Here is a 12772-nt window from a genome sequence, read left to right on the forward strand (position 1 = left end):
CTATAAGACCCACCCACCCACTTGCTGTATCCTGTACATTGACTTTGGTATGTTTTCTAAATAAAATAAATCACATTGACCTTAAAGGTGTATTTACCTTAATCAAAGGCCCCAGTTATGGAAAAATGAACTGGAAATGCAAGTTGTGTAACTTCACAACATTAAAAAGATCAGACCTGTTGAAGCACAGCAGACTAATACATGGGCATTTCGGTCAAGTCCAATCCATACCCTGTCTCTATGCTGATTGTGCTTGCACCTTCAGGACATGGGGTGCATTAAGGACACATTTGTCAAGGCATCATTCCCAAGCAACCAAGCCAGGCAACATCCTTTCCTATATGTGCATAGTCTGTAACTTGTGCTCTTCTGACAATGAGAGACAATATTTTAAACATATTGGCAGCCATCTAAAACATTTTGAAACTGTGCCTTGTGTTTTTGAGGGTTGTGATTACAAGACCAACATATATACAACATTTCACAGCCATAAGAGTAGAAAACACAACCCACATACATTGAAAGATTTTAAGACCACTGTTTTTGTCAACACCAAAACAAGTCGTACGAAGAAAGTGAATTTGTTGAGGATGAAAATAACTATGGCTCTGTCCTTGAAGGGGAGGATGACTTGAAAAAAGACATTACTAAGAGAGTGGGGTTGCTCCTCCTGAAAATGGAGAGCTTTTTCAATGTCTCCAATGCATGCATAAATGAAATAGTGGAGGAACTTCATTTTCTTACAGCATCTGCATCTGGCCCTATTAGTAAAGAGATTATACTGAGCACTTTGACAAAACATGGCTGTACCTTTCAAGATTTAGTGATATCAGAACTGGTCAAAGACCTTTGCCAGCTAAGCCCTGTCTGTGCTGCTTTACGAGTGGATGGGCCTTTAAGCAGTCAGTTCAAGAGAGAGCAATTTAGAAAGGAGCATCTCTCACCAACTGAACCAGTTGAATACATACTTCATAGTACTGAGAAAAAAACATTTCAGTATGTACCAATCCTCCATTATTATCTCAACTTGTGAACAACAAATCCATTCAAGACACAATACTACAGAACAAAAGCCATCTGATGTCTCGACTGGATACAAATCATTTCATGATGGATCCTTACTAAGCGAAAATAGCTTTTTGTGTGAAGGTGAACTCCCACAAAGATGACTTTGAAGTATGCAACCCTCTGGGAACATCCCGCAAGAAGCATAAAGTCACAGCTGTGTACTGGCTGTTTGCAGACATACCTGCCACATTGAGATCTCCACTGACTTCCATCTACTTAACCATTTTGTGCAAGGCAAATGATGTCAACCAGTATGGCTACACAAACGTTTTCGACCTCTTGCTCAAAGATTTGAAGATAATGGTATTTTTGTTTCAAGTCTGGGCAAAGTGGTCAAGGGCACTGTACTTGCTGTAGTCGCTGACAATCTTGGTGCTCACTCAATAGCTGGGTTTGTTGAAAGCTTTTCAGCCTCACATTTCTGTCGCTTTTGCATTGGAGAACGGTCACAGATCCAGGAGCATGAAGTAACAGAAGGACTATTTCCTCCACGGACTAAGTCCAGCTTTGAAATGCATGGCAAAGCAGCAGTGTCTGATCCTGCAGAAGCTCATCACTGTGGAGTTAAAAGACAGTGTCCCATCTCAGACAGACTCAGTCACGTTCATGCTACATCAGGTTATCCCCCTGATGCTTTGCATTATTTACTTGAAGGGATTGTACCTGTTGAAATAGCACTCTGCCTTGATGTGTTAATCAGGAAGAAGTACATCTCTCTTCAGGACCTCAACCATTCCATCCGTTGCTTTTCTTACAAGTGGAGTGACAAAACAAACTGTCCACCACCCATTTCACCAAATTTCACATCAAGAAAAAGTGTTGGAGGTAATACACACGAAAAGTGGTGCTTGTTGAGAATGATACCCCTCATGATTGGTGACAAAGTCCCAGAAGATGAGCCTGCTTGGGAGGTTTTGATGTCACTAAAAGATGTTGTTGAGCTTGTCATGGCTCCCCTCCACACAGATGAAACAATAGGGTACATGCAGAGTAAGATTTCAGAGCACCGTTACAGATATTTGGATCTGTTCCCACAGGAGAAAGTGAGACCAAAACACCACTTTCTTGAGCACTACCCTTTGCTTGCAACTGTTTATGGGCCACTTGTACATTTCTAGACCATGCGTTTTGAAGCCAAACACCGGTTCTTTAAAAGGATTGTGAGGCAGACTGGGTGTTCTAGAAACATACTCATGACAATGGCAAGAAAACACCAATCGATAATTGCGTATCATACCCATGATTGCAACAATCAAAGGCCAGCACTGTCAGTGTCCCAGAAGACTCAAGTGGCAGTCGATGTTCTAAAAGACAACATTAAGGACTCCTTTGCAAGGAAGTTCCCTGCGGAAGTGTTTGTGAACATGACAAATAAAGCAACCGTTTTAGGCACAGACTATAAGGTTGGAGTAATTTTGCCCTTTGGATCAACAGGAGGCCTACCTGACTTTGGAGAAATCCAGCTAATCATCATTGTGCATGAAACACCTGTCTTTGTGCTGAAGTTGTTTAGTGGCTGGTATTGTGAACACCTGAGGAGTTTCAAAATACAGCCAACAGGAGAGACAGAAATCCTTAAACATTCTGAACTGAAAGAAACATACCCCTTGGCTGCATATAATACAGCAAATTGTCGTATGGTGTCCCTTAAACACTTTTTTGCACATCAGAGTAAATGTAATGAGTTGATTATTTCTGTTATATCAAATGTGTGTTCAAGTACAGTTACTGAAAAAAACAGTTACTTCACAAAAAACACTAAGTTTTAAGGGCTGCCCACACCAACAACTATATGACCAGGCATCCTGTTTTATTTATTACAGGTTTTATATTGTTGTACACCTTGTTTGTATGAATGATGAGAATGTTATGATTTAAGCTTGCTCCCCCCTTTCCTCAATGCTCTCTTCTTGTCTCCTTTCACCTCTTCTCTCCGCTCCTCTATCTTCTCTTCTACTCTCCTCTCTTTCTTTCCTCCTCTCCCTCTTCTTAAATTAATAATTACCATCAAAAATTATTTATTTAAATTTCCACAGAACAATATCTCTTAGCTCTTACTTACTTCTAGCTCTTATTTGTACCCAAATGTTTAAATGCACTTTTGTAAGTCGCTTTGGATAAAGCGTCTGCTAAATGACATGTAATGTAATGTAATGTAATATCTCCATTAATTTTTTGGGTGGAAGAAACTTGAAGCAAACCTGTAAGCATGTAAGTAAGCTCATCAACTATTAATAACTTGTCTGAATTTCTTTTCTTTCTCTGTCTCTACAGCTGAGAAAACAGATCCCAAACAACAATTCAAAAGTTGACACTTTCAACAGGAATTCCTGATCGAGTGGAAGATCTTGTTTCCATATTGAGAGGAACTTTCCAACTGTATGGGGAAATTGGACTGCTATACCAAGACTTTGACAATCAGTTTTTCTGTCTCACATCAACTGCTGACTTACATGACAAGGCCACTGTTAAAGTGATCCAAAAAGAGCCGGTCATCACCCTTGACCTGCACCCAGTATATGAATCAGAACCATCATCTACATTGAGTTCTCCGAGTTCAGTGAACACCCATTCTGCAAGAAATACTGAAACTGACATCTCTCCTGCAGATGATGATGCATCCTCGCAGGTGTCCGATCATCAAGTTCCAAGGACACCATTATTCTCCCTGATTCATGTCAACAAGCTGCATGGCTAGTGCCATTTCAAGTACCTCAGTTTTCCCAAGACATAGAACTAATCCTCGCAGACGCAAACAGAACCTATCATGCCACTGGAAGACACTTCAGGGATGCCAGTGTTAAATCAGCAATAATGCAAGACCTTTCAAAAGTGATTTTTTCCTACTCTGCCTATCCATCAAGTCAGCAGGTTCTCTCAGTGACTGAAGCTCTGGTTGCCAAGTTTCCATGTCTCAGGGAGCCAGGATCGTTTGCAGGGTTATATGGCTGGCAACAGTGCATAAAAAATAAGATGCACAATTACCGTGCCAAACTAAAATCTCGAAAATATGCTTACCCGGAAATTGAAATTAACGCATTGAAGAGGAAGCATCCGGCTGATGCAGGCCCATCAAAAACTGTGAAAAAGCCTAAAAAAGCTGAGGTTAATTACCTCCCTCCACACCCTGTTGGTGAAAGCGAAGACACACTGGAGAAGGAGATGCTTGAATTACTTGATGATGTGAAAAAGAAAAACAATGCAAAGATAATCGCAGATAAAATGAGTAAAACCTTCTCAAGTCGAAGTGGTGACCCTCAGCCCCTCTGTGAATGTGTTTAAAGAAAGGTGGCCGGCATTATTCAGTGTGGCTCAGGTGAGAATATTTGATAATTATCCTTCCCACCAAGAAACATTAATGTTGTTACTTTGTGATCTGGTCTGTCCTTTAATATTTCCTTTTTTCCCCCTTTACTTACTCACTAGATCAAGGAAGAGTTCTGGTGTACAACAACAGTTTCCTTGGAGGAAACGTTCATGCTGAAGCTTGATGAGTACACACCAGGTCTTTTGCAGCTTATGCGTGCTAAAGGAGGAGCTGTTGGTTCCAAAATACGCCCTCTGCTGGATACTGTAAATGACGCAAGCTGTTTCACTTTTCTCACAAATATATAATAATTGATTTATTTTGCACAAAGTTGAGCTCCTAACCAGTTTAACAAACTGCAGTTCAACGACAATCTGTGAAATGTTTAAAAATGTTTTAGTTTATAGGGATTCAGTCTTGGTGTATGTAAATCGCTGAGTTCCATTAACAATTTTTTGACTAAATTGTATTTCCCTACAGTCACAGAGCATTGAGAAAAAAAGGGATGTAGTTGTCAACAAAACAAAGCAATGAAAGTGATCGTCATGCACAGTGTCATGGCCAAGGAGGATCCATCAGATGTGTGTATTGTGATTGAGGGAAACACAGTGATGCAAGGATGTGGAAGTCGAACAAAAGCCTGCATTCTGCTGATGGGACTTATATGCACTCAACCTTGAATATCCAAAGCAGCTGAAGAACACATTTGAAGCCTTTTCAAAAACTTTTTTTGGAGCTTGATGGGGCAAAACTGCTGAAGAAGGTCCACAGCCTCAAAAATAAGCTCATGCAATAGGCACAGAGGATCTTTTGTCCAAAAACAGCTAGATGGAGTTGTGAAGGTTTGTCATTTTTATTTTTCATCTCTTCATCTCTTCTGCTGCTCTGTCAAACCCCCCACACCGCCACCGCCAAACCCCCCCCACAGACACTCACCACATTCACATACTGATTCTCCAGACTGTCAGGGGTCTCGCCTAGCAACTGCTGGTCTGTTAACAGGCTTGAACCTCCCCATTACCACTTTTATATACACACACGCACACACACACACAGACACACACACACAAACACAAACAAACCTTTTTCAGCTGCAGTTCCTTGACACCAGCCTGTGAGTTAATAGCCTTCCATGAAAGTACAGTGTCCATTGTTGGGGCGCTCATTTGTTTAGTTATTTATTCCATTTTCCACTCTGCTTTTTTACATCTGTTCAGTGATGTAGAAGTTAATAATAACTTACTTGAGTTTGTATTACTTTAGTTTATGTTATTGTGTTTAGTTTATATTAAACTGAGAAATTCAATATTTCATGGAATAAAATCATTTATGATCACCATCTGAAAGGTTTTTTGGGGGTAATCTTAAATTCTCTGAATAAGTAATGGTAGCCAACTGATATTAATTATTTTTGAATAGTAATTATTTGGGGTAAATCTTACCTTCTCTCAATAAGCAATAGTTACTAAATGCTATTAATTAACTTTGAATAGTAATTTTTAGGTATAACCTACTTTGCAATCAATAGTTAAATTTACCCAATTTTATTGAGTAAGTAGTTGTTAAATATATAAAGAAATGTTAGATAAATATAACCCAATTTATTTTAGTAGTCCATAGTTTTTTATTTCAGTTATTTTATACTCAAAATATGGAATTAAATCTACCCAAAAAAAGTAGATGCAAATTGTTACCTCAGATTTATTGGGTAAATTCTATATGTTAGTTTTTACAGTGTGTATGATATCAAGCTGGCCCACAGAGTCACCCTCTTAACTGCATAAGGAACTCCTACTGTAGTGTTATCTGCCCTCAGCTGGACACTGGCAGTAAATCTAAATTAACAAGCAGCTCTCTAGGGGTCACCCAGGGGCTAACCTGTTTTGATTCATTAAATTCTGCATAAGAGCATGGAGGGGTGAGCAGGGAAATGACATACCTATACTGAGAGAGAGAGAAAGAGAGAGAAGTATTTGTGATCGCTGTTTATTCTCTAGACTTTTTTGTGTTGTTACTTTGGGTTTAATTTTATCAGGCAGCTGCCTCGCTTTTTTTCCTCTTGTGTCCAAACCCACTCAGCCCAGACTTTTTCCCTGGCGCTTTTTGTTACCTTTTTGTCAACCTGTTTTTGTTATTTGCTTAGCACCTCTGGTGCGGGAATATTGACCGTTTTAACCAGGCTGTCTGAGTTCTGTTTTTTGGGTCCCATTCCCTGCGACGCAATGACATGTCGATTATATATCGTCATGATAGGTCAAATATATTGAATTAAACTGTTTGTAATTACAGCGAGAGAGAGAGAGAGAGAGAGGAGAAAGAAGAAAGAAAAAAGAAAAAAGAAAAAAGAAGAATGAAGAATGAAGAATGAGTGGATGGTAAAACATAACTGTATAAAGAGAAGGGTGTAGTAAGAGAAGGGTGTGTGAGAGAGAGGAAGTGAGTGCTGTGTGTTATCAGGGGAGGAATGCTAGAGGTCGATGTGGCACACACACACAGGTTCACGCAGCTATACTTTTAAGGACTCACATTGACCTTCATTTGTCAGGACATTTGTCATTTTGAGCTGGTAGAGTTTTATCAGTAACAGAAACACTGCATTACTCATACAATAACAGGATTGCTTCATAGTCCCAATACAACTGTATTGTTTATAAAAAAATATATAAAATTAACATTAATAAAATGAAAATCAATCAAACTACAGAGCCTGTAATGTAAAAAAAAAAAGTCAATTTTAGGCCTACATTAATCCATGGAAATTATTTTCAAATATTAGGCAAAAAAAACAACACGTTTTGCACACTTAGCATAACCAGCTTTGACCCACCAAGATGTGGGCTTTAAGCGTTGGCTTAAAATAGCAACTGAATGACTTCCCTTCTTTTGTGGGATTTGAAGTGTCAAATTAAATTTCACCTAGTGGTGTTGGTGTCAGGTTTGTACACAAGGCTGCAAAAGCAGACACCCAATGTTTTCCATGTTTCAAAAACAAATTCAGTAACATTAACCTAACCCTAACCCTCCTAATATTCTTCACAATACCATTTAGCAGCCAAGGCTACTAATCATTTTTGTAGCTTTTATTTTATGGTACAAATAAACACACACAAAAAAAAAGAATTCTACATTTCAAATTATTTAGAGCCAGACATTGACGTTCACCCTTCATTCAGTTGGGGCATTTGAAAAATAATACACAAGTGATGAATAGCTGAATCTTATGTCAGAGTATATATGTATATATGTATATTATATATTACATTCAACCAAATTAGTTCACACAATTCTGATGAAGTCTATCAGCTCCACTCCACACAAGTCTCTTTCTCTCTGTGTTTCTTAGGTCTCATGTCACCTGGTGGCATTCCTTACTTTTCTGTCAAGACTGATGGAGATGTGCAGAGGCACAGCACCTACATAGTGCTAAAAACGTGAGATGACTGCAAACATTTGAATTACAGCTGAAAACGGCAAGAAATGCCCACAAAAAATGTTGTTTTCTTAAAAATAAAACTGTACGTTCATTACGTTCAACCAATACTGCTTATCATGCCATCTCTAAACAAATGCCCCCATATTCCAAACACAACTGCTGCTGTTACTTGCACCATGCGGCTCTTAGTTTCCTGGATGCAGTCTGAAGTAACGTTATGTTAAAACCCAGATATACAACACATAAATGACCAAAGCACCATAGAAACAAAACATTAGCCTTTAGCCATCAACACATCTATAGTTTGTCCATTGTGGGGCTATGTAAAAACATGAAGTAGAGCTGACACAGCTCCTGATATAAAAAATAAATAAAGGGCCGTTATCCATAGTTACTGCAATTCTGAACATCTCCCTTATTCTTAAAAATGGGCACCATCACACTTCTTCTCCATTCCTCAGGCATCCCCTCACTCTCCTCCCCTCACAAGATCCTGTTGGATAGTTTAAACAGAAACTCAACTGCCTCCTCTCCAAGACACTTCCATACCTCCACAGGTATATCATCAGGACCAACTGCCTTTCCATTCTTCATCCTCTTCAATGCCCCCCTCACTTCATCTTTACTAATCTCTGCTACTTCATGGTTCACAGTAGTTACCTCTTCTACCCTTTGCTCTCTTTCATTAGCTCTTCAAAGTACTCTTTCCATCTTCCCATTACTTCTGTCACCTGTCAACACATGTCCCTCTCTATCCTTAATCACCCGAACCTGCTGGACGTCTTTCCCATCTCTATCTCTCTCTTTTGCCAACCTGTATAAATCATTCTCTCCCTCCTTACTTTCCAGCCTAGCATACCAGTCATCATACACCCTTTGTTTGGCCTTTGCCACCTCTACCTTTACCTTGTGCTGCATCTCCCTGTACTCCTGTCTGCTCTCTTCAGTCTCCTCAGTGTCCCACTTTTTCTTTGCTAACCTCTTTCTCTTTATATACTCCTGCATTTCCCCATTCCACCACCAAGTCTCCTTATCTACTTTCCTTCCAGACGACACACCAAGTACTCTCCTACCTGTCTCCCTGGTTACATTAGCTGTAGTTGTCCAGTCATCTGGGAGCTCTCCCTGACCACCCAGATTCTTTCTCAACTCCTCCCTGAAAATCATAGAACTGTCCTCTCTTTTCAGCTTCCTCCACTTTGTCCTTTTTTCTGCCTTTGTCCTCTTCGTCTTCCTTGTCACCAGATTCATCCTACAAACCACCATCCTATGCTGACTTGCTACACTCTCACCCACCACTACTTTGCAGTCACTGATCTCCTTCAGATTACATCATCTATACAAGATGTAGTCTACCTGTGTGCTCCTACCTCCACTCTTGTAAGTCACCCTATGCTCATGCCTCTTCTGGAAAAAAGTATTCACTAAATCCATCCTTTTGGCAAAGTCTACCACCATCTGTCCCTCTGCTTGGGACCAGCTCAAAAAGACACTGGCTTGTGACCTCCTAAGGCTGCATTTCATCCTGAGGTGAGTCTGTTAAAGTAATATCACTTGATCAAGCCTATTCTAACATTCCACACTACAAAATAAGTCAATAAAGTATGTATGAATTGTGCTGATATTGTATCGGATCAATATCAGCATCGGCCAATACTCAAGGCTGCAATATCTGTATCATATCGGAAGTGAAAAAGTTGTATCGGGACATCCCTAATTATTACCCAAACTAAGCTTATTCATTCAGATTAATTTTATTCCGTGGATATTTACTAAATCAGCAGCTGGATAAATGCAAAAGAGAGGATTAATTAGATGATAATTAAACGAAAAAAATAAAAATGTGTTACACAGGAAAGTAATGAGAAATCCAGGAGGATTACCAGGTCTATGTGACAAAACCAGTCCAATGACAACAAACTAAATATATAAATAAATTGCCCAACACCACTACTTTAAATGTATACCACTGTCACACTGATTTTAATGTCCAACAGCAATACCATCATTAGAATTTGTTTTATTTGCACACACACTGGTTAGTGATAGTGAAAAAAAAGTATGTTTATTTACCTGGAAGGCGTTAAGGGCGATGAAAACATAGGCAACAACAACAGACAGATGGACCAACACTCCACACAGCCAGGTGAGACCCAGCACAGGAAGCAGGATGAGCACAGGACGAGTCACAGCCCTGCAAACATGAACATATCACACACATGAAGCAGAATGTATATGCAGCAAGATATGTATCTTTAAATATTCATGTCATATTAAAGAAAGTATGATGACATTCAGTTCAGTTTTATTTATATAACCAGTGCAAGGTCAGTACCTTACAATTATTACAGAGAATCCCAACAGGAGCACAATGAGCTTGAAGCTTTCAAAAACAAATCCCTCCCTTTTAACAGGAAGAAATCTCTGACAGAACCAGACTCAAAGCGAACACCTGCCTTGACCAATTGGGGTAGAAGAGAGAAGAGAAAGGAGGGGGAGGGGAAGGAGGTTAGTGAAGGAGAGGAGGTTGAAAAGAAGAGTGGAAATGAGATAAGAAGATAGAGATGAGATAGAAACCAGGAGCATTTAAAAAATCAATAACATTCATTACAATTATCATCATCACTGTCATCTTCATCATCTCTCGCCCCATCATTTTAACAGGCCAACATAACCAAACAGTGGACGGTAGAGTATTTTTAGTTTAATTTATAATTAAAGTTGTATGCAGCAATATTGAATATCCCTCACTTCACCCTTCCCTCCCAAGTGTGCTGGAGAATGTATACTGTATGTAGCCCTCAGTTAACAAGATGTTTTGTTTGTTCATTGTTGGCTATTGAAACATGTAATGTGACAAATAACATACAGTGGCAAATAGCTCATGCTATATTTCTCTGTCTCTCTCTGAAGTTATCGCTGTCCGACTGGAAATGCAATGGTTCCATTATTTAGGTTGCTGCAGGTATGCTCTGTGGCAAACCTGCAGCAAACTCAATTACAGAACCGTATCTGGTAGATACAGAACTACTGCTTTGTTGCTCTCTATGCTCTGTGGTAACAGTTGGTTCATATGCCACGTCCACAAGATCATGGATGGTAAAAATAGCAAGGGTGGTGTTGAAAAGGCAGAGAGAGGATGCAGGTAAGTTATTGGTGCCAGATCATGATATGACATGACAAGCTTCATAAAACACAACATATCCTATGTTCAAACCCCATTCAAGTTGATAAAATCAAGTCAGTTCATCTGTAATATAGGCAAATGTATATATGTTGGAAATATATTACAACAATCACTAAGTGATACACTGCCGTGAAGCCCCTTACAAGCAGCAGCCCCTCACCCAGTTAGCTGCTGACAGATGTTATTCGGTGGCCACCGTGTCGGACAAAAGTTGCTAGAATGTTGCTTCTCTGGTGTCATCGCATGAATCTGCCTCTAGCGCACCAGGCGTTTGGAATAAGTTCACCTTTTTTTTAGGAGATTTTGAAGTTGGCCGATACGGTGTCCTTTTCAGACGTGTTTGCAGAGCGAAATAAAATCACTGGCAGACTCGGCTGGGTTCAAACAGGCTACAAATGCACCATCAAAGCCTGGCAGTTATCACTGATTTATTGAAACAGGTTCAGATCTGCCACTTCCTCAGATATATAGAATGTGCATGAATTTAACTGATGCTCGAAAAATCTGAGAAACATTTGCTGAAACCAAACTTCACACAGTGTTTTGAGAAGTGAGAAATGCCAGTATAGGTAGAGAAGGACACACTGAAGTGAAGTTTTCAAGGTATTTCAATAACATTTATTGAATATTTCCTCTTTGAATCCACACCAAACATCTCTGCACAGCTATAGATTTTACTGCCTACAACAGTCACACTCCTGTTACTTTGCAATCATGCTCTGAATGATCCTGGTGCTTATACAGCCAATAACCATTTCATGGGGCAAGGCAGAAAAGGTTGCCTTTGTTCAAAGCACCATTGTTGTCACACCACTGCACCTGGGCAGAGAGATTGAGTTTTCAGATTCCACTGTGTCTGCAAGGACAAAGCCGGCACTCAAAATAAAAAGGAAGAGAAGGCTCTTCCCTTTTATTTTTGAAAGTCGTTTTCTCTCTAATCTCCTGAATTCACATCACACTCTTGAGCTGCGGCAGACATTTTACTTTCAGTGTGTTTGTGAGTGAATGAAGAGACATGGTGAGAGGGGAGAAGGCACTGTGGAATTTTCATCAGACTAAGACAAATATGTGAAAAGAAATTCTGGATGTTGGGTTGAAGGACTTTTTTTTACCTGAATATGAAAAGAGATTGTGGTCTCTCTTCAGCCATAAGACATATTAATGACACCTACTAATTCTACTGTACTGACCTGTGTATTAACCTCTGAAAGAGCACAGTACTGACAGAATAATGCACCATAGACTTCTTATACTCCATTTACTTACAATCCTCAGATTGTAGGTTTAGATGATGTTATGCTGTGCATGTAGCGTCAGGGTGAATCATCTAATCACAGGAGGTATTCAACACATTCAAAGCATTTTTTTTTGTTATGCAAACCTAATTTCTCACTTTCCTCCTGTGGTATCTAATTACAGATAGTTTTGGATGATTTGTAGAGGACAATTTTGCTACTACTCAACTATAATACAAGTGCATGTATGGAGCCCTGGAAGGGACATGACCACCATCACCTCTAAGAGAAAGGGTTTCTAAAAAACAACATTATGCATGTAAATGGAGACATGGTGGCCAAAGAATGAATTCATTCCTTCACTGCTTTATCCTCCACATCACACGATGTGATCGCATATAGTTAGTTCAGTAACATAATGTCCGCCGATGTAAATGGACACTCTAATGACTGTAGTGTCAACGTAAGAGTGAATATTTGTATGCTAACCTTGTGATGGACTGGTGTCATGTCCAGGGAGTGACCCCGCTTTTCGCTATGTC

At 39.6% G+C, this 12772-nt stretch overlaps 1 protein-coding gene across 3 annotated transcripts in view; it reads right to left on the reverse strand.

Annotated features, from left to right (window-relative positions):
- adgrd2 (adhesion G protein-coupled receptor D2) overlaps positions 1–12772 on the reverse strand; it is a 65507-nt gene that overhangs the window by 14826 nt on the left and 37909 nt on the right. For all 3 annotated transcript variants that reach the window (XM_044026090.1, XM_044026091.1, XM_044026089.1), the window contains one exon: positions 9882–10002. In XM_044026090.1, the coding sequence (XP_043882025.1) occupies positions 9882–10002 (121 nt within the window). The remainder of the gene's footprint in view (positions 1–9881; positions 10003–12772) is intronic.

The sequence above is a fragment of the Solea senegalensis genome, linkage group LG5 (assembly GCF_019176455.1).
Source record: "Solea senegalensis isolate Sse05_10M linkage group LG5, IFAPA_SoseM_1, whole genome shotgun sequence".
Classification (NCBI taxonomy): Eukaryota; Metazoa; Chordata; class Actinopteri; order Pleuronectiformes; family Soleidae; genus Solea; species Solea senegalensis.